This window comes from Notothenia rossii (genome assembly GCF_949606895.1).
Source record: "Notothenia rossii genome assembly, chromosome: 5".
Classification (NCBI taxonomy): domain Eukaryota; kingdom Metazoa; phylum Chordata; class Actinopteri; order Perciformes; family Nototheniidae; genus Notothenia; species Notothenia rossii.
The window spans coordinates 1848205-1870089 of record NC_136903.1 but is presented as its reverse complement, the minus strand read 5'-3'; the positions used below and the strand labels follow the sequence as shown (position 1 = coordinate 1870089).

The window sequence follows — 21885 nt, the reverse complement described above, 5'->3', positions numbered from 1 at the left end:
GTGGGCGGAGCTCAACCTTTGAGGCACGTGACGTCCCGACTCCCGTGTTGTGTACCTACCCAGCGCCATATAGATAGATATCAGTCTATATGGCGCTGTACCTACCAAGTCACAAAAGTAACATATTACATCTTATATTATTAATATATATATAATTCTGACGTCTGTTGTTATTTAAAAATTCCCTGATAAACGTTATTTCAGCGTCAATAAATGAGTGTTAATCCCAATGTGTTTAGTGTACAACATCACATGTTATTTCACCTTCAATTCACGGTTTTCAAAACGTTAGCCACATGCTAATGCTAACCGAAAATGATGAATTTTCAGAATAAAAGTGTTAAGTTAATAATTCGTGTGAACTTCCGGGTTTTTCAGAATAAAAGTGCTTTAAATTAAAACCCTGTATTTAATTTAAATTACGTCATATCAACATTGATTTTAATTTCTTACAGTAGGAGAGGGTTTGGGAGGGAGGAAGGAAGATTAGGATTAGGTAAAAAGGTAGGGAGAGGTTAGGTTGTGGAAGAGCGTAGGGCTTAACCGTTTTAAAAGACTGGTTTAAAAAATGCAGGACGGGGCTGGACCACGGAATGGCGGGTTAGATTGAAGGGAGGGAAGAGAACTGCTACCCGGGAAACAGGATGCAACGCGTCATCTGTGAACCTCCGCCCACGTTGAGCTCCCGTCCACGTCGAGCTAATAGAGTGGCGAAGTCACGCCCATCTACTTCCGCTCCATGGGACCTTATTTCGGAAAAAGTTTGTATTGAAGTCAATGGAGAGAGAAAGATTATCTTTCGATCCCGTTTGAATTGTGCCACGAATTACACATATGATGTTTGTCAATCTTATATAATAATTTCCATGTCAAAAAAAGTCACAGTTTGTCGTAAAACTGTTGAAATATAAGACTATGAAAAATATGCAACTTGAAAGACTACAAATCCCGGTCCGCATGCTGGCTCTTACGGAACCGACTAACTCCCCTTGTGTGTATGTACACAGGGTTCGAGTTACGTGGGAGCCAATGGAATCAAACATCTGAGGGGGTCGCTAATATACATTACCAACAATCATTATTTTTGATCACAAATAATGCATTTTTCAATGTAATGAGTATTATTTACGTTAACGAGGTAAATAGGCAAACAAAACAATGTTTTCCAAAAGAACTACGCATCTCATTGTCTCTTGAATGACAATATGCCTGCACTTCACCTCTAAGGTGCGCAATAAAATATTGCGTAATCTATGCCTGTGAGGCTGTGAACGTGCTGCGCGCGCCTGAAGAATGAACCGTTATATCAACAGACATTCAAATATATTGACAAGATACACACATAGATACTACGAGTACCATAGGCTAGCAGACGATTACCATGCCGCCCAAAAAAAGGCCGCTGCCGCCGACGGGGGCTACAAGCCTGGCTAGTTTTCTCACAACGAAACAAAAAACAGCTTTTGAAAACCAAAATGCACCTGCTAACGTGACAGCTAGCACTAACTTTGCTGTGTGTGTGTGTGTGTGTGTGTGTGTGTGTGTGTGTGTGTGTGTGTGTGTGTGTGTGTGTGTGTGTGTGTGTGTGTGTGTGTGTGTGTGTGTGTGTGTGTGTGTGTGTGTGTGTGTGTGTGTGTGTGTGTGTGTGTGTGTGTGTGTGTGTGTGTGTGTGTGTGTGTGTGTGTGTGTGTGTGTGTGTGTGTGTGTGTGTGTGTGTGTGTGTGTGTGTGTGTGTGTGTGTGTGTGTGTGTGTGTGTGTGTGTGTGTGTGCGCGCAAGAAGTCAGTCTCTCTCTCTCTCGTTTTATCTGTGAGAGCTAATTTTTGTATTTTCTTTCATTTGTATAGCTCTTACGTTGTTATTGATTGTGTACGAGTTCATGTGTTTGAGCATGCGCAGTCTGTCCTGAAGTTGTGGATCGCTGGAGCTGTTAGATTAACATTAATATGCTTATTGTAGTTCTAAGTGCAATGCCTTGCGGCCTGTAGCACCATCCTCTTGATGACGGAGCATATGTGTGGGCTGGACCAGGAAAGGAGGGGGCAGAGTCGAGTTGTCGATTCTTGTTTTGTTTTCCTGTGACTATCTAGTTGCGCACACTACAAAAGAGCCGCGCTACCATGGAAACCAAACAATGGTGTAGCTGTAATAAAGTCCGAGTGGAAACAGTCGTGTGTAAATCTGATTTTGTCAGAAATCGGGAGAAATATGACCCCGGGAGGAAACCGGGAGAGGGCTATGAAATCGGGAGTCTCCCGCGAAAATCGGGAGGGTTGGCAAGTATGTCTGCACCTCCAAGGTGCGCAATACATTATTGCGCAATCTATGCCTCAATCTGAAAGAAAGAAGTGAAATGTGCCAACGTGACGGCCGTCTTGGTGTGTGGTGCGAGACGGGAGTTGTAGTTCATTGAGCGGTTTCACACAAAAAAAAGTGTAACTTAACAGTTTTACGACACATTTTTATTTTTTGACTTGCAAAATTATCTTTTAAATTGACAAACATCATATGCGTAATTTGTGGCACAATTCAAACGGGATCAAAAGATAATCTTTCTCTCTCCATTGACTTCAATAAATACTTTTCCAAAATAAGGTCCCATGGAGCTCAACCGGAAGGGGAGGGACTTCGCCTCTCCATTGAGGCATTGCGCACCATAGACATATAAAGAGTAGACGCCGCATCGACCGCTACTGCCTATTGGCGCTGACCAGCCGTGGGGCCGCCATCTTGGACCGGTCACCCGCTCCACTCAGTGTAATCTGTCTGGCAGGCGCAATGAAGTGTCAGCGCATTTAATCAATCATAACTCGCTGAATACAAAACTGATTTTCACTGGTCAAGCATCATATATGTAGGCATGATACCGGACACATGATTCGGCATATTTTAATATTCATAGTAGGCTTAACAGCAATAGAATATTCTGGTATTTGATAGCCTATATGTTATGTATGAGAGGTGTTTTGCAAAAGACACACAATATATAATATAGATACACACACAAACACACACACACACACACACACACATATAAAAAAACACTAATGGTCTATATGATAGAGAAGCAGGAGCAGATTGTGTAGGCCTACTACTCAGCTATTTTAATAAGTTGAAAAATGAAGAAACAATAATACATTATACATAGACAGAAGTTATACAGGACTGTCTCAGAAAATTAGAATATTGTGATAAAGTTCTTTATTTTCTGTAATGCAATTTAAAAAAACAAAAATGTCATACATTCTGGATTCATTACAAATCAACTGAAATATTGCAAGCCTTTTATTATTTTAATATTGCTGATTATGGCATACAGCTTAAGAAAACTCAAATATCCTATCTCAAAAAATTAGAATAGTTCCTCAGACCAAGTAAAAAAAAAAGATTTATAACAGCAAAACACAATCAAACATTTGAAAATGTCCATTAATGCACTCAGTACTTGGTTGGGAATCCTTTTGCACGGATTACTGCATCAATGCGGCGTGGCATGGAGGCAATCAGCCTGTGGCATTGCTGAGGTGTTATGGATGCCCAGGATGCTTCAATAGCGGCCTTTAGCTCATTAGCATTGTTGGGTCTGGTGTCTTTCAGCTTCTTCTTCACAATACCCCACATATTCTCTATGGGGTTCAGGTCAGGGGAATTTGCAGGCCAATCGAGGACAGTAATGCCATGGTCAGTACACCAGTTACTGGTGGTTTTGGCACTGTGGGCAGGTGCCAGATCATGCTGGAAAATGAATTCCTCATCTCCATAGAGCTTTTCAGCAGACGGAAGCATGTAGTGCTCTAAAATCTCTTGGTACACAGCTGCATTTACTCTGGGCTTGATGAAACACAGTGGACCAACACCAGCAGCTGACATGGCTCCCCAAACCATCGCTGACTGTGGGAACTTCACACTGGATTTCAAGCAACTTGGATTTTGCTCCTCTCCAGCCTTTCTCCAGACTCTGGCGCCTTGACTTCCAAATGAAATACAAAACTTGCTTTCGTCTGAAAAGAGGACTTTGGACCACTGTGCAACTGTCCAGTGCTTCTTTTCCTTAGCCCAAGTCAGACGCCTCTTCCGTTGTCTTGAGTTCAGAAGTGGCTTGACCATGGGAATACGGCTATTGTAGCCCATTTCCCGGACACGTCTGTGAACAGTGACTTTTGATACCTGGACTCCAGCTTCAGTCCACTGTCTTTGAAGCTCCCCCAAATTCTGGAAGCGACTCTTCTTCACAATGCTGTTAAGGCTGCGGTCATCTCTCTTGGTTGTGCAGCGTTTCCTGCCACATTTCCCCCTTCCAACAGACTTTTTGTGGATGTGCTTTGAAACTGCACTCTGTGAACAGCTTGCTCTTTGAGACATTTCTTTTTGTGTCTTACCCTCCTGATGGAGGGTGTCAATGACGGTCCTCTGGACAGCAGTCAGATCAGCAGTCTTCCCCATACTTGTGATTTAGTTTTCTGAACCAAGCTGAGTGTTTTTCAAGGCTCAGGAAACCCTTGCAGGTGTTTCGAGTTAATTAGACGATTCAAGTGATTCGTTGAACACCCTACTAGTATACTTTTTCATGATATTCTAATATTTAGAGATAGGATATTTGAGTTTTCTTAAGCTGTATGCCATAATCAGCAATATTAAAATAATAAAAGGCTTGCAATATTTCAGTTGATTTGTAATGAATCCAGAATGTATGACATTTTTGTTTTTTTAATTGCATTACAGAAAATAAAGAACTTTATCACAATATTCTAATTTTCTGAGACAGTCCTGTATATCAGTAAAAATGAATATCTATATCTATATAAAAAATTAAAATGTTCAAGTTAAACACAAGAACATGACGCCACCCCGCCCCAAAAATATTTTTATACAAAGTTGCTGATGAAAGTTGAAATGAGCTAAAAGCCCTGAAAGAGGACTGTTCTGCAGAGCTTCTTTCTCGTGCTCCCTTTCTGCAGGTCAAGAGAGGTGAGTTTGGCAATGTGGTGTAGTCTTATTTTCAGAAACACAACCAATGACAACAAGTTGGAATAATGGTTGTCGATGCCAAACTGCGTCTCCTCAATGTGTTCCCCAAGCTGAAAAACATCCTCCGTTCCAATCTCCTCCCGGACAATGTAGGTGACCGTCGACACCTTTGGAGCTTGCCTTGTTGGAGCTTGGCGAATCACCCTCTGCAGCTCTCAGCACCTTCACTGTGCCTTGTGATGGAGTCACGAGGCCACCGTTTATTTTCAGGGCTAGAAGGTGGTAGCTCTCATCAAATGATGAAGGCACAGCATCTCTGACCAAGCTTCACACATCACAGGACAGCTTTCGCAGAATCTGCCGGACTACAAATCCTGCCATGTAGACCAGCGCATTTTCCACCAGACCACCAAACCGAGTGGGAAGATAGCTGTGGTTAGGGGTGGGCGATATGACGATATATATGCTCGTGACGATATTAGGTCTCCACGATATGCTTTTTCAGAGATATCGTATCTATCGTGATAAAAAAAAAATATATATTTTAAAAAGAAACTGATGAGAAAGACATGCTCTAAAGCTGTCTCGTCAGGATTCAGACAGTATTGCACTTTATTTATTGTCTTGTTTGATTCTGTTGGATTATATTTTATTTGATCAATAAGGTATTTATATAGTTTTTCCCTTCAGTTATGCTAAAGTCTTTTATTGCACTTCAAGTCTAAAGTTTACATTTTAATTGTTTGGCTCTGACTTTTCCTCATTGATGTTTTACTTAGTTATGTTTTACCCTCCTTTTCATGTTTATTGATGTTCACTGCTAGTGCTACCTCAGAAAGTTCATTTTGATACTGAGAAGCTGTGCCTTGAAGCCATATCAACATGTTGAATTGTTCATTCAGGGTTTTATTTCAGAAATAAAACCAGCTTGAAATGCTACTTTGGTCTGTTACCCCTTTATGTTTTAGTTCCTGTTACCTTGCAGGTGGTTGTTCTGTTAAGTAACTTGAAAAATAACCATAATAACCGACACGAAAACATATCGTGATATATATCGTCTATCGTGGTACTGCTTGAAAAATATCGTGATATATATCGTCTATCGTGATACTGCTTGAAAAATATCGTGATAATATATTTTTCAATATCGCCCACCCCTAGCTGTGGTCACTCACAACAGACCAATGGAGACGGGTGCTCTTCAGCAGTTTCATCAGAGGACATCTCTACGGCAGAGACACAGTGTGATCTTGGGCTGCCACATTGCCTCACTAGGTCAAACACCACACCGAACCATCAGACGGCGGAAGATGGCCTGGAACTGGATTGTTATTCCAGCCACCTTGTTTGGAAAACAGGCACACAATACATACATTACTCATAGGTCATTTTCAGAATTTATTGCAATTAAAAGAACATCAACCCAACCTGACGCTCTGATGGAATTAAATAGGAGCTCCAAGTGATCCTGGCTGAACCTGTAGGTGAGGACATACCGCTGAACTTGGAGCAGTTCAGGAATCATCAGCATCAACGTGTCGATGTTAATGACAAACCCGATGACTGACAAGTACCTGCAAAAGAAAAACATTTGATTACTCTGATCATGGCAACACATATACAGTATACTTGTAGGACACTTAGCTAACTAGGAACAATGGAATTGCAGAACTGGGATAACTTGAGAACAAGAACACATGCAATACAAACCATTCTGACACCTACATGCGCTTGATGTTGTGTAATACGTATCCTTAGAAGCATCTGGGACCTCAAAAACAATGAATACAAGATCATTCAAACAAACAAAACTGAACACAGAAAAACATTGAAATAAAAGAGCAGCATGCTAGCAGACAAAAGTAAAGGGAAAAACCTTGTAACAGTAGCCTCATATGAACCTGATGTAGAGAACAGAGCATCTTATGAACTCGATGCGTAACGGAACAGAGTATCGTTGAACTCATGTCGTGAACTTTTCATGCATGAATAACAAGCACTATTTGAATAGACCTCTTAGATCGGTGAAGTGGTGTTCCATCTTTTGTCACCAAAGTGAGCAAGTACTCCCTGGCTCTTGACACAAATGCTTTCCTCTCTATCCAATTCAAAGCACCCAAGGGAGATTTGAGTCCTTTGGCACGAGGATTGCGTCCATTCATTGAGTCAAACAGCCTGTCAATAATCTATAAAGAAATATCGGCATCTAAATCACTGTCATTACAGTGTTTCAATATCAGATAGTTGTAATCAATACTCATCTATTCAAGATATAAAGAGAACAGAGTACTTGTTTCTAAACTGTATGTTCAACCTGCAACATGCAAACTTAGTATTTGCTTAACTTCCTTCTCTCCAGAGGCCTGCTTTGTGCTACAGCACATTTCACACAGAGCTCTACCACTCTAACATTTGTGAAGGAAAACTTTTGTATTTATGAATATGCAATATCACGGTTCATGAAAATATTTGCATGTTGAACTTAGAGAATTATCAACAAATTGTTCCTGATGCTCAAATCCCATTTTGATCAATTTTTTTATTTTAAAACACGTACTTGGTTCTATAATCACGAACTGTTTACCTCAATGAATTCTGCCGTTGCCTCACAGTCTTTAAACTGAGAGTACCTAAGATCCCTCATTGTGCGGAGAGCAGCTGACTAGGGGGGGCTCAGTGTTTGTGCAGCCAGGGACACCCTCACCTTGTGGTTCTCAAAGTACACATGTTTCTCTGTGATGTCATTGGCAGCATGCAGTCCGTCTTTCTTTTGCACGTCATTGAGATGATTGATGAACCTCCACTTGATCTGTCCGGTGGTCGTTGCAGTTGGACTGTATGCCTGCAGAGAAAGATTCAGTCACTGCTCAAACAAGTACAAACAGCAAAATGTTGATCCAGCCATAACTGTGCAAATGAACAGACAACAATATTTAGAAACAACTTTTAGCAGCAGAGACATAACTTGTTCAAATAGATCTACAACAATCATCATTTACCTGCAACATATTACGTGCCAACTTCAGCATGTGGCATGCATCCATCATTACAAATACTTTGTCACCAGTCGAGGGATGCGGGAAACTGCTTTGAAGTGGCTCCTGTGGGTTTCCCTTCAGCTCACACCCAAGTTGGTTGCACATGCTGACGTTGGAGGCATGCCCATCCATCGTGACAGATACCACCCGAATGCCCCGTGCATGCAGCTCCTCCAAAGCATGACTGAGAAGGACCCTTTGTGTTTCAGGGGACAGAGACTTCGTCAGGTAATATGCAATGGGAGCCTTCCAATGTCCTTGTAGGCCAACCACCATGAACACAAGAGCCTCAGTAGCAACATCGGTCTCATTGTTTCCATCACCCATGTCTACATGTTTTCTGATGGCCATGGCATCCAACATGAGTGCAACACATCCATATTCAGCCTGGTCTTCCTGGCATCTTCTCTCCAGCATATCCAGCATCATCTTGTTCAGGCCAGGCTTGCCATCCACCGAACACAGCCACCTGTACATAAATTGGGAAGTAGCTATTTAACGTGTTTGCAACTGTAATTTCCAAAAATGAAATTGAACAACATTAAGACTACCTTTGTAATGTATGTGGATGAGGGAGGGGAAGATGTTTAGTCTCTCTGAGGTATTTGAATGCCTTTGGAGCATGTAGATGGAGTGTGGACGCTCAACAGCTCCTCTCTTCACCTCGCAGAGACGAGCTTCTTTCATTTAACCCTTCACATTCCAACAGAAACGGAACAGGCAGATTCGAAGGATTTATTTCTTTGGAAATGTTATTTTAAATACAATTAAATCAAGTTATTTTGGTGAAACTAATGAAAAATATAACTTAAAAAATATATTTAAAAAAATATATATATTTTTAATGTTTTTAAATATTATTTTGTAGAATATCTTAGGCCCTCACAGAGAGCCTAGAGGGCCCTGACCGCTCGCCACTGGTTTAATATGAGTGGCAGCAAACAAGAGAGATTTTACTTTGTCTAGGACCATTATGATATGATGTTGAAAATAGAAATACTCACATCATTAGGCTGAGGTTGTGAGTGTGAGGTTGAAGCTTCTGGGTCGTCCTGAGGGGCCACACAGGCTCTCTTCAGCTTTTCTGGAAGTAGACGTAGTCCTGCCCTTTTCCGGCTAAAATGAAGAAGCACAATACTTGAAAAGAATATATATATATATATATATATATATATATATATATATATACACACACACGCACACACACACAGGGATAGGTATTTCGCCCTGCCCTGTTATTGATAATAGAATATGTACATTTATGAATGCTAATAGCCTTATGATGATACACCTACTCTTTGGAGGTGAACCGGGAAGCTGAAGATGGAGGGAATAACACCATCTCTGAGTCGGACAATCTGTCCTGTCCTGTCAAACTCGTCCTGCTTAAAATGCTCACTGCAAATCACGGATGACTTGCTTGCAGTGAACCCTTCCCTCCTCAAAGCAACTTCCCACTTCTTCCTCATGTCTTTGTCTTTGGGAAACGTTCAAAATAAAAACGGGAGATTTGAGAGAGTCGACACAAAAAAATGTTAAGAAGGAGGTCAAGCTTATTTTCTTCCTTCTTCTTCCTAGATAGATTAGATTTTACTTGATTCATCCCACAACGGGGAAATTCACTTGTTACAGCAACATATGATTTTATAAAGTCTCAGTTGGCCATAAACATAATGTTTGCTGGCTACGATTTCGCTGGCGGACATCAATACAGTACAATAATATTCTATTTACAAAATACAACCAATAATAATGTTGAATCTCACTTGTGAAAAGTAATCCCCCGACCCCTGTTCGCAATCGTCCGCCGATTTGCACAGCAATACCCCGCACAGTGCTCTGGCATCTTGAAACCTCTGCTGTCTATGGGTAGAATGTCTGTACAATATGGGTAGGATGACCGGTCCAAGATGGCGGCCGTATTTCTTGCGCCCCAGCAGCCAATGCTGCGTCTACTCTTTATATGTCTATGTTGCGCACTGCATTGAGGCGCTTCTCGAACATGACGTACCAAAGCAGTGACGTCATATCCGTTGAAGTGTTCGGGATTTTAAAATAAAGGGAACACGTGTTCATCTCTGTGAAGGTGTGAGGTATAACTGAAGGAAAGAAAAACAATATCATTCATGATTCATATGTTTTGAACTGTAGTGTGTATGCAGATACACACACACACACACGCAGCTGCTGAATCCACACATAGAACAAGAGTTTTAATAAACAAACTGTTTTCTGCTTCACTCTGAGAATAAATGGCTTCCAGATTAGAGGAAGATTTCTGCTGTTCTGTCTGCCATGGAGTCTTTAAAGATCCTGTCCTCCTGTCCTGCAGCCACAGCTTCTGTAGAGACTGTCTGCAGAGCTGGTGGACGGGGAAAGTGATCAAAGAGTGTCCACTTTGTAAGAGACGATCTTCACGGTCAGAGCCTCCTTCTAACCTGGTGCTAAAGAACCTGTGTGAGAGTTTCCTCCAGGAGAGAGACCAGAGATCTCCAGAGGCTCTCTGCAGTCTGCACTCTGAGAAACGAACTGTACCTACAACTGAGTAAGTTATTTTTACCTGTAATAAACTACTACTATTTGATGAAAAATCAAATCATGGTTTGCTATATATGAATGATGTTATAGGAGCAAATGATTCAGCGAAGAAAGGCTACTAAGTATTTCCATCAAACTTTATTTTTAGAAATGTACAAAATGAACATGTGTAAATGTAAATATATACACTGTATATCATCCATTCCTCCCCTTATAGGCGTTTTCGGCATCTTGCCTATCGCAGCTTCGCAAGCTGCTGCCGGGGCTTTTTAGGACGAGGCATCAGAGTGGTCATCCCGTGTGTGTGTTGTCCAGATACGCCAGGAGTTTCCTGATCTGGCTGGACGAAATCAAATGCAAATCACAAAATATTAGAGAAACGTAGTTGTTTTAGATTTGTCAGTAGTAGTTGTGGTAGGAGTGTGTATCTATCTAATCTATCTATCTAATCAACACAGTTAGCTTGCCAGCTAATATGCTAACCTACGTTTGCTAGTTATTCAGTGTAATATGCCAATCTACTATGAACAACAGCTAGTCTAGGCTAGCAAGAACATGTTTACAATTGCAATCTTATACGGGTAGTCTGCTACATTGGGTCATTCTTTGTAGCTGGCATGAAAACAATGTTTTCCCTAGCATGTCTAGCTCTAGGTAGCCTTCTTGTTTAGCTATGTAGCATACACGCTATGAACGGTAGCTCACACGCCAGGAACGCCAACTATAATGCACTGACCGTACGGTAAATCACCCAGAGCAGACTGTCTATGAGTATGTTGTGTGAATGCAGACATTCTCCTGCTATGAGATACATGTAAGGCATCTGCTGACATTGGAGTTGATATATGGAAACGCTAGCAACTTAGTTAGCCCTGTTAGCACTGTGTCAATGGCTTAGCAGCCAGAAAAACGTTTACCCATTTACACAGTCGTGTTAGATACCTTGTTTGTTTTAAACATCATAAATACACAAACAACAATGAATACTTATTGTGTACCCGAATCTCCCGCTGGTCCAAACAAAGTAGGAACAGCATCGTCCTTCAGTGCCCTACGCTGTTCATATCCGGTATGAATCGCTCCATGTTTTGTGAAGCTATGCTCTGTGAAATGCCGCGCACACATTAAAATACCGGCTCGAACATCTGAAGGAACGGTGTTAAAAAGGAATGTCAACCACTGACTGGATACAGTTTTGAACTGAACCTGAGATTCCAACAGTATATATGCTAGGCTGGCAGAGGGTGCGGCCATAGCTCTGGGCGTGGCTACTGGGTGCTTCTACGACACAGCACCCAGGAAGTAAACAATGGACAATGACGTTTCACCAACGAGTCGTTTTGGGGAGGTATTTTCTGTTTTAGAGTTGTACTCGCTACAGGGTTTACTTTGAGGGTTTTGACTCTGCAGACCGTTTACATGCATAAAAACCTTCATAACACACAAGGGGACGGGTGATAACCGGAAAAGCATGACATGTGTCTGTAAAGTCAAACAGAGCCTAAGGCTTTAAGAAATATAAAATAAAAAACAGATTAAAAGTAGTTGAATATTAATAGATATGGATACATAGAATAACAAAATATCTGAACTTTATTCAGAATTTAAATCATAAACGCTACAAATATGTTTCATTTAAAGACAAACCACCAATTAATAGGATAGACAACAGGTGTCATGATCGCAGGCAGTCCTGCCTCCTCTGGCAAGCTGGGTGTAATCACCCTAATCACAGAGCCCAGTGCTGCATCCTCAAGAAGGGTTTAAATAGTAGCTGTGTGCGATCCTAGTAGACGGAAGCGTGTAGACGGGAGGCTACACTTATTTCTACCGAGTCAGGACAGGCAGCCGGTAAGATCACATCCATCATGCTGTGAGAGCTCCGCAGAGCCAGAATGTTAAGTTGTTTATAATATGCACGTGTCTTGTTAGAGCTTTGCGCAGCATTGTTTATGTGTGTGGTTTCAATGTGGTGCGTAAATTGTGCGGCACATTCAGAGCTTAGACGCGCTGTTTATTTAGCTTGGAAAGAAGCTTTCTTGTTTAAGAGATAAGTAATGTCTTATAAAGAATTCATTTGTTTTAGTAGAAGCGTTAATAGTGTAGTCTTATTTTATTCATTGAATACCTCTGTTAAAGGAGGACATAATAGTTTCTTGTTTAAAAATAATAATTAATTTGATTTGTCAACATTTCCAGAAAAAAGTCAAGTTAAAAGAATCTGCTTTATTTACATGTTTACAAATTCTAAAATGTTCTTTTGTTCTCAAAGGTTTTTCACCTGCATAAAGTGAACTTCTAAATCCAAATCAAAAGTATTGAAAAGAAGCTGTGTCACTGGAGTGAAATCCTGCTCCCAAAGTCCAGTAGACGCCTCATCCCTTTCAAGTGGGGAATACACCCAAAAAGCCCAGGAAACTTGACAGTGTCCTTGAAAGCAATTGATACAAAGTTAAAGCAGTTTACTAAAATAAATAAATTAAAAGAAAAAAAAAATTAGTCAAAAAAAGATTATTTTACTTTACTTACTTTACTTTTTACTTCCTTCATCCATTAACACCATTTTTAACTGGCTGAAACTTGCAATTCTCTGCTTTTTTGCTCATTATCCCTGCAGACAGGCAGCGCTGGATGAATATTAAGCTGCAGAGAGAAACCCATCTGTCTCTGGAGGCGTGCAAATGACAACATGACTGCTATCAGGTAAGCAACCACACACATAATATTCTCAATGACGGCCACACATTATAACTTTACTGTTTTAATCTAAATTAACTTGATATGTTTGACAGTCCCTCCTTTCCCACTCATGTTGGGTTATTAAGGTTATTCTTCTCATTCTCTGCTACCACTCCCTGTTTTACTTCACTCTTTACAAGCAAACATACGGTAATATGAAGATCCACCCATCACATGACTGAGACAAACCAGGAAACAGGTTTACACACACACACACACACACACACACACACACACACACACACACACACACACACACACACACACACACACACACACACACACACACACACACACACACACACAGGAAGGACGAACCAGAAGTCAAAGAGGAAGTAACTTTCAGGGAGCGGCTGCTGCCGTGTTTTCTGCTCACTCTGAGAATAAATGGCTTCCAGATTAGAGGAAGATTTCTGCTGTTCTGTCTGCCATGGAGTCTTTAAAGATCCTGTCGTCCTGTCCTGCAGCCACAGCTTCTGTAGAGACTGTCTGCAGAGCTGGTGGACGGGGAAAGTGATCAAAGAGTGTCCACTTTGTAAGAGACGGTCTTCACGGTCAGAGCCTCCTTCTAACCTGGTGCTAAAGAACCTGTGTGAGAGTTTCCTCCAGGAGAGAGACCAGAGATCTCCAGAGGCTCTCTGCAGTCTGCACTCTGAGAAACTCAAGCTCTTCTGTCTGGACCATCAGCAGCCAGTGTGTGTCGTCTGCAGATTCAAAAACACACAGCGACCACAGATTCAGACCCATCGATGAAGCTGCTCAGGATCTCAGAGAGAAGCTCCAGACATCTCTGAAGCCCTTCAAGAAGAAGTTAGAGACTTTTAAAGAAGTTAAAGTGAAGTGTGCTCAAACAGCAGGACACATGAAGCTCCAGGCTCAACGCACAGAGACGCAGATTAAGGAGCAGTTTCAGAAGCTTCACCAGTTTCTAGAAGAGGAAGAGGAGGCCAGGATGGCTGCATTGAGGGAGGAAGAGAAGCAGAAGAGGAGGATGATGGAGGAGAAGATGGAGGCTGTGAGCAGAGAGATAGCAGCTCTTTCACACACAGTCAGAGCCACAGAGGAGGAGCTGAGAGCTGAAGACGTCTCCTTCCTGCTCAACTACAAGGCTGCAGTGGGGAGGCTGCAGCGCCCCCTGCTGGAGGACCCACAGCTGCCCTCAGGAGCTCTGATAGACCAGGCCAAACACCTGGGCAACCTCAGCTTCAACATCTGGAGCAAGATGAAGGACATGGTGTCCTACTCTCCTCTCATCCTGGACCCAAACACTGCTAATTCAAACCTATTCCTGTCTGTAGATCTGACCAGTGTGAGTGGACGAGGAGGGAGACAGACACTTCCTGTTAATCCAGAGAGGCTTATTGGTTCATACTGCTGTGTCTACAGAAAGTATGAGCATAGTAGATGTGTAATTTATCTGTATGCTACAAGGGTGCCCCGCAGGCGTGGGTGGCAGCCCGGCGGGCCGGTTTATGGGCCGGCGCGTCTGAACCTCCCGGGCTGAATTTGTGTCCCAGTCCGCCCCTGCATGGAACCATCCTCCATCAGCTACTCAATCCAGAGGGCCGACAGGGAGAGATAATTGAGAAAAACCGGGAACACGTAAAGTTTTACCCGACATAATTCTCACATGTGCAAAGCAAGAGATTCCTCATTTCATATTGAGACTAAATATCTAGAAAAATGATTAAGAAATGTAGAGCTAAAATGTCGTGCCATTTGCAACTACCAGAGCGCACCCTGACGCGGCAGGCATTCTCCAGCCCAAATCAGCAAAGCTTATGAGTGTGAAGCAACAGTATCTGCTGCCCAGCTGCTTTAGTGTGAAATGTACCTTCAGCTCATGAAATCTCTGCAGTATCAGAAGGAAGTAGCCTAATGATAAATCTGTAGCCTCTGAAAAGTTCAGCGTCAGAGAACCAGTGCCATTTATGGACGGGCGCTCACTTCGCTAGATCCGCTAAAAAGGACAGCAGGCTGCAGTCTAACCACACAGACACATATCAGGTGCTCGGTCATTATTCCATATTCTGCCGTTGTATGCTCTTTGTTTCTAAATATAATGTATTGTGAACCAAAACAAAAAAACAGGCAGTAGGCTATAACATTTAATTTCACTCATTGCGGCATGTCGCTTAATCATTTAAATAATATTTAAGCTTCTTATACGTGAACATGTTTAAGAGAGAAGGGTTTAGAAAAAGTGTCTTTACTATAGGAAATATGCATTACACAGTTGCCTACAATGATATGCAGGCATTTATTTTTCTTTTCTTTTTGTTAACAAGAAACATTTGAACAGGCCCAGCCGAAATTACATTGGCCCACCCACAATTGAAATCCTGGCACCGCAGTTGGTCCATGTATAAAGAATCCGTAAAAATGAAATACAAATAATAAAGACTAATAATAAAGAATCCATAAAAATGAAATACAAATGTCAAAAAACAATGGCAATTAAAACTGCGGTCGCATTTGTGCGCGCAGTGATGAGCGGGCCCTCGTGTCCGTGCGCATGTCGGGGAGGGCAGCCGGTCGTCCCGGCGTCAAGCAGACGCGCGCGAGTCCTCGGAAATGAGTCGTTTGTCATTTCTCTAATTTTCGCGTCCCAGGTCCTCCGGCATCGACCCAGAAACGGATGTTGGCGCGCCGTCTCGAAGGAAAACAAATTTCTCTAAAGGCTCGTCGAGGATCGATATTTGAGGAGGCTGTCTGGAGGAGCCGTAACCGAGGATACACTGATTTAGAGGAGAGAGGAGTCTCTCTGGAGGAGCTATAACCGAGGGATGTATCCTCCGGAGTCGATTTCAGCCAACAGTGATGTTTAAAAGAGGCGTGACGCATGGCTGGACTTATGTCAACGAAGCACAGCTCTGCAAACTGTTCCTGTTGTGATTATAAGTTATTTGAGATGATAAAATGTGCATCAGACTTTCTGCCCTTTACCGTTTGTTTACTCACTAATTACATCTCCTCTGGATGTTAGGCCATCTCTTTTTTTAATACAACTGCTTTCATTGTAACACGATGTTTACAGTGAGAACAGCTGCTGAGGTCAGTGCATAAAGCAGAACAGTGTGTATAATATATATCGCTCAATAATATATGTAACAGGCAGCCCACATTTTACACTTTATTTGTAGGCTTTAGGAGATATCTACAAATAAACAGTAGGGTTAGGGAGTGTATAGATGTCTGTTGTAATGAATATGCCCCCAGCAAAGGGCGTTGTTGGACTAACAGTAGAGTCCAACAGCTGTGTGTGTGTGTGTGTGTGTCACCTGTCAGATGATGGTGGGGGTCAGAATCTGTAATGAAGGAATCCGTCTCCAAGCAGCCGCTGTCACATCCTCTGAGGAGTGATGACGCTCCAGGAATCTGTAATCAAACCACAACCAAAATGTGACTTTAAAAAAATAAAATAAATCACAGTACAGAACGTCGCATTTATGAAAAAAGTCAAAGTATAATATTTCAAAAGTGTCATGAAGAAGATCATAGAGTAAGGTAGAGGGTAAAGTACTGATAGCATACAAATGTACTTAAGTACAGTAACACAGTATTTGTACTCCTCTACTTCCCCCCTCTGGTCCTGATCCAGCGTCTCTCATTAGTCCTGTGTTCTCGTCTCTCAGGTGTTGGTGGTGGCCGAGGCGTACGGCTACAGTCCGGACTGGCCTCACATTTTGTTCCAGAAGGTGATCCTGAGGAGAGACTTTGTTTACCTGCTGTTCTAGAACATTTTACATTGGGTGGCAAAGGCAAGAGGTCATGCCAGGGTGGCATGGGAGGGCCGACAGTACGTGGTATTTTATACTGTATATATAACCTATTTATTGTTAAATCATGCCCTAACACAAGTGTTCTTGTAGTGGCAATTTCTTATGTTACTTTATATGGTAAAACCAAATGATGATATTATGCTTAGAAACTGTTTGGTCAACTCGACCTGTTGTACCACACGATAGCTTCCTGCCAAGGTCGTACCCGGAGGATGCGGGCCTCCCTATGAGAGCATTGTAAGATAACAGTTTTCTAAGGAAAGTCTTATCTCTTTTACTTCCTGCACAGCAACAGTCCTCTATAAAACACACACACACATTATACCCTGTGCACACTCCTGCAGACTACTCTGTACTCTGTGAGACATGTACCTTTGAAGCTTCAAATAAATAACCAGAAGACAACGCTGCCTGCCTTCTCCAGTTTATTATTGATTACTCTCATTGTACATCTTTACAGTATTGACGAGTTTAAAATATCCACAACATTCTTAATGCACAAGAGAAACAAGGTGTTCAGACAAACAAACTAACATATAGTATAAAACATTAGAAAATACTCATGATTTAGAATTCTGTTTACTGTAAGTACAGTAAAAGTACTTAGTTATACTTAAGTACACAAATGACATCACCCATCTCTTCAGAGAGCTAAAGGTGACCTGTGCAGCCACACATTTCAATACATATTTGTCAATACTAAGAGCCGCTAGATTGTGCTGGTGTGATGGAATATGTATTGTTGAAGAAAGTTAGAAAATGGAACAATGTATTTTATTATATAAAGCTTAAATATGTTAACGGTGTTAAAACTCTGTATGCCATGGTCATGTATCGTATAGTTTAACGCAATAGCAATATAGCAGGATGTATAAACAAGAAAATCCTTATTTGGGCTTTAACAGCTCTTGTGCCATTTAAACTAAGTACGCGCTTCCTCGATAGCTGAAGCGAACATCTGTTACACATTTCCGGAACAACCGAGATGAACATTTAACCAGAAATGCAAATCAGTCAACAAAAAAGACAGCTCTGACACGTACAGGATGTCCCTCGCACGTACAGGATGTCCCTCGCACGTACAGGATGATGAAGAGCACCCGATACAACAGAGTATAGAGAAGAAAAGAAAATGAAGGACAAGCAGTTCCTCATATTAAAAGACTGAACAATCTGGCTAACGCTAACTAGTAGTACGGCAAAACCTAGAGTTTCAACCAATTCTGTTGATAGTTATGGCTGATAAGCACTTATTGGCTTATTACTTATTACTGTTTTAATATTTTAAACCCCAAACTAATGGAAAAACCTCACAGCAACATAGAAAATACGTTCATAACTTGACCCGGCGCTCTAGTAAATAGTCAAAATAATTTCATACATAATATTATTATTAATGACTCTATTTTGAAATTCAGTTCCTGATGGACGGCAAAAAAAAGCCTGACATTATAGAATTAAACAAATAAATAAAAACAAGGATAATTGTGTGTTATTGTTGAGTAAATAACAGTGTGTTATTTAGAAAAGAATAACAAATTAGAAGGAAAAAAAGATTTTAAAAATACATATTTCAGTTTTTTGAGGCTCTGAGCCCCATTTCTTTTCCTCACGGACAGCAAAAAAAAGTCTGACATTCTACATTTTAAAATAAAAACAATAATCGTGGCTTGATATTGAGTAAGAAAACGTTTTTATGAAACACACAGCTTCCGGTTCTCCAAGACCCGACCGGACAAAAAGATGTGGTGCAGTCAGGAAACATACTACCGGCGTTTTTGTGAAAACATATAGAGTATGAGTTTATCATTCATGTGCAGGAAGATAAACAAAATGGTGAGGATGACATCGGTCCAGCTCAGGCATCAATGGTTCACTTTTTATTTGATGTTTTATTTGTTCAATGGTGGGCTACAACTTTGAAATCATTAGAAATCAATTTAAAAAATGTGTTTTGGTTCCAATAACATCCATACACATTTTGGGAGAATACAGTAATATATGCAATACATAGAGCAGGGTTAATAATCCAGAAACAAATGTATATATTGTGGTGATTGACATAATTCACCCACGGAACTATGGGTTCCCCCAAACCCATAGTTCCGTGGGTGAATTATGTCAAGTATTGTTCCGCATGGACATATGTTAACTGTACTTACCATGTGCCTTCCTTTCTTCTCTTCCCGGGCTTCAAGCTGATAACATGTGTGTTTCTGATGCTCAATAAAGCTAACTTAGTACTCGATACACCGCCTCCGACTCCCGTCTCTCGGCACTACAATATATATGTATATTTAAGCAATAGCTCACGACAGGAGGGCCGAACCACGCCCCTTAGCTGTGATATAATGAGCATATATCACGGCCTGAAGTGAGCTATTGCTTTTATAAAACGGTTACCAAGTGTGGCAATATGAAAGAAAAATACACACTCTAATTTAAATAGTTTTTATTAGTAAATAATGATGTTCAAAATAAAATAGCGCCTCCGTTGCCTTCTGCACAAAACAGTGCAAGGTGGTTGCTATGCAACAACACTAACAGCAAGCGAACATATTAGACAGAGAGCGTTGATCCATTATTTGGCTGTTTATTTACATTAATGTGTATGTTGCTGTTTATTGTGCATCCACTGAAAAACTGTCCAGCATCAGTAGCATGGCTTACGTGGTCACTTGTATAGGTTGAGGTTGGTCGAGGCTGTTGCTTGGCGTGGCGAGAATATTGCTCCACTTTCTCCGGTCCCCGAGATTGGGCTTCCAGTAGCTCTGGAGACAGCTTTCGCACCTGTGGCCACTAACGGTCATAATGTCTCTGCTTTGTTTCAAGACCCGCATCAGAAAGCTTTTGAATGGTGCTACTTTTCCAGTTGGTCTACCTGCTCTTCACGTAGCTCTGCATGTCGTAGTTTAGGTGCTTTTTTTTCTGGAGATAGGCACTGCTCAATCCACTCCTACATAGTAAGACCCCCCCGGAGGTCGAAGTTAATCTTAAATGTTTCCATTTTATGCTTTGTACGTTTGTTTCGTAAGGGAAGAAATTTAAATATATTTATAAAACTGACAAGTCAAATCAAGCAATCTGATTGGTCGATAGCGTTTTTGCGGACCTCTTTGATTACAGATTTGAAAACATCGTTGCTTGCTTTAAAAGTAGCACAATTCATTATGTTAAACCTTCAAAAGTATCTAGATATCCCTGCCCTAATGCCAAAGGAACTGCATACTGAATATGTTTTGCCGTTTGATGTCTATGTCTGGACCGCTGCGTCAAAAAGGAGGGCTTCTGCCCCGTTACTTCTCTGCTGCTTTCTTGTTCCAGTATGAAATTCAACCCAACGGTATACTGTTTTTCTCAGACGCGGAGGGATACTGACTTGTTGTGAAAAGTAACTTACAATTCCACCCGTGGTGTACGCTCAGTATATCACGGCTAATAACCAATCAGATTGCTTGATTTGACATGTCCGTTATATATATGTATATACAGTAATAGGGAAGAATTGAATGCACAGTTAACACCAGAGTACTTAAATACCTCAACACTTTAATTCAGTGAGGTTTTGAATGCAGGATGTTTACTGGGTTATTTTCACTCAGTAATATTCATGTTTTTATTTCAATAACTTTGTTGAGCTTGTTTTTTGCTCTGTTTCTATCTCACTGAACAGAGTCCCTGGATGCGAACTGGTTCAGCTGGTAAGGCTGGTTATAAAACAAAGAGGAGGAGCTGCAGACAGAAAGGGAAGTTGAAAGTGAAAATAATAAGACAGACTTGTCAGACTGCCAGACGCCATTTTACAGCTGCACGGAGCCGGAGGAGAACAACAGGGTGAGTGCTAACACCAGGATCTGCTTTAAACACTTCATTATTTACTCTGTTAGACTGATAACATAACTTCTTTGTTCAAAATCAGCGCCCTAGAGTCCAATGAGACTTCTGCAAACTCTTTGTATTTCCTGTTTGCTGATCCATCAGAGTTACATAACGTGTGACAGCTGCAGTCAAAATGGAGGCCTCTCTGAAGTCTGACTGATTTGACGTTGTTAAACCAAGTTTATTACTATGATGGTTTGGACTGAAAAAAGTGTGTTATTATAATATGTGTGTGTCTGGTGTATTTCTCAGACTGGAGAAGATGAGTGATTTAAAAGATGAGGAAGAGGACAGATCTTCAGTCTCCAGCTGTCTCTCTCTGAAGAGTGACCGGTCTAAAGGAATAGGTGAAAACTTCAGAAATGACCCTGGACCCTCAGACACAAAGTAAGAGTTTCTGCTGTAACCTGACCTGAAGAGGATTCAGCTTTTAGAGTAGAAGTACTCAGATCTTGTACTTTAATAAAAGTACAAATACTCAGGTCTTGTACTTGTTAGCTAAAACTAATGATTGTGTGTGTGTGTGTGTGTGTGTGTGTGTGTGTGTGTGTGTGTGTGTGTGTGTGTGTGTGTGTGTGTGTGTGTGTGTGTGTGTGTGTGTGTGTGTGTGTGTGTGTGTGTGTGTGTGTGTGTGTGTGTGTGTGTGTGTGTGTGTGTGTGTGTGTGTGTGTGTGTGTGTGTGTGTGTGTGTGTGTGTGTGTGTGTGTGTGTGTCTCAGAATGGAGAAGATGAGTGATTTAAAAGATGAGGAAGAGGACACACCTTCAGTCTCCAGCTGTCTCTCTCTGAAGAGTGACCGGTCTAAAGGAATAGCTGAAAACTTCAGAAATGACCCCGGACCCTCAGACACAAAGTAAGAGTTTCTGCTGTAACCTGACCTGAAGAGGATTCAGCTTTTATACAACCTATTATATTAAGGACATTTCAATATGCAATTATATT

At 41.3% G+C, this 21885-nt stretch overlaps 1 protein-coding gene, 1 long non-coding RNA gene and 1 pseudogene across 9 annotated transcripts in view; 2 read left to right on the top strand and 1 right to left on the bottom strand.

The window, feature by feature from the left end:
* LOC307040805 (protein NLRC3-like) overlaps positions 1-21885 on the top strand; it is a 61956-nt gene that overhangs the window by 332 nt on the left and 39739 nt on the right. For 5 of the 7 annotated variants that reach the window (XR_013808617.1, XM_079683917.1, XM_079683918.1 and 2 more), the window contains exons 1-3: positions 20421-20898; positions 21196-21330; positions 21662-21796. Coding sequence is in view for 6 of the 7 variants with exons in the window: in XM_079683917.1 (XP_079540043.1) it covers positions 20747-20898; positions 21196-21330; positions 21662-21796 (422 nt within the window). In the remaining variant the exon portion in view is untranslated. Of the gene's footprint in view, positions 1-20420; positions 21331-21661; positions 21797-21885 lie in introns of those variants that run through there. The other 2 variants (XM_079683915.1, XM_079683920.1) reach the window with 2 other exon arrangements.
* LOC307040853 lies at positions 8342-9257 on the bottom strand. Its single transcript, XR_013808621.1, has 3 exons — positions 9010-9257; positions 8557-8698; positions 8342-8474 (listed from the first exon to the last, which is right to left on the bottom strand). It is a non-coding gene; the product is annotated as an uncharacterized lncRNA (long non-coding RNA).
* LOC307041218 (E3 ubiquitin-protein ligase TRIM35-like) lies at positions 13670-17019 on the top strand (annotated as a pseudogene). Its single transcript has 3 exons — positions 13670-14671; positions 15895-15922; positions 16918-17019. The product of its transcript is annotated as an E3 ubiquitin-protein ligase TRIM35-like (transcript).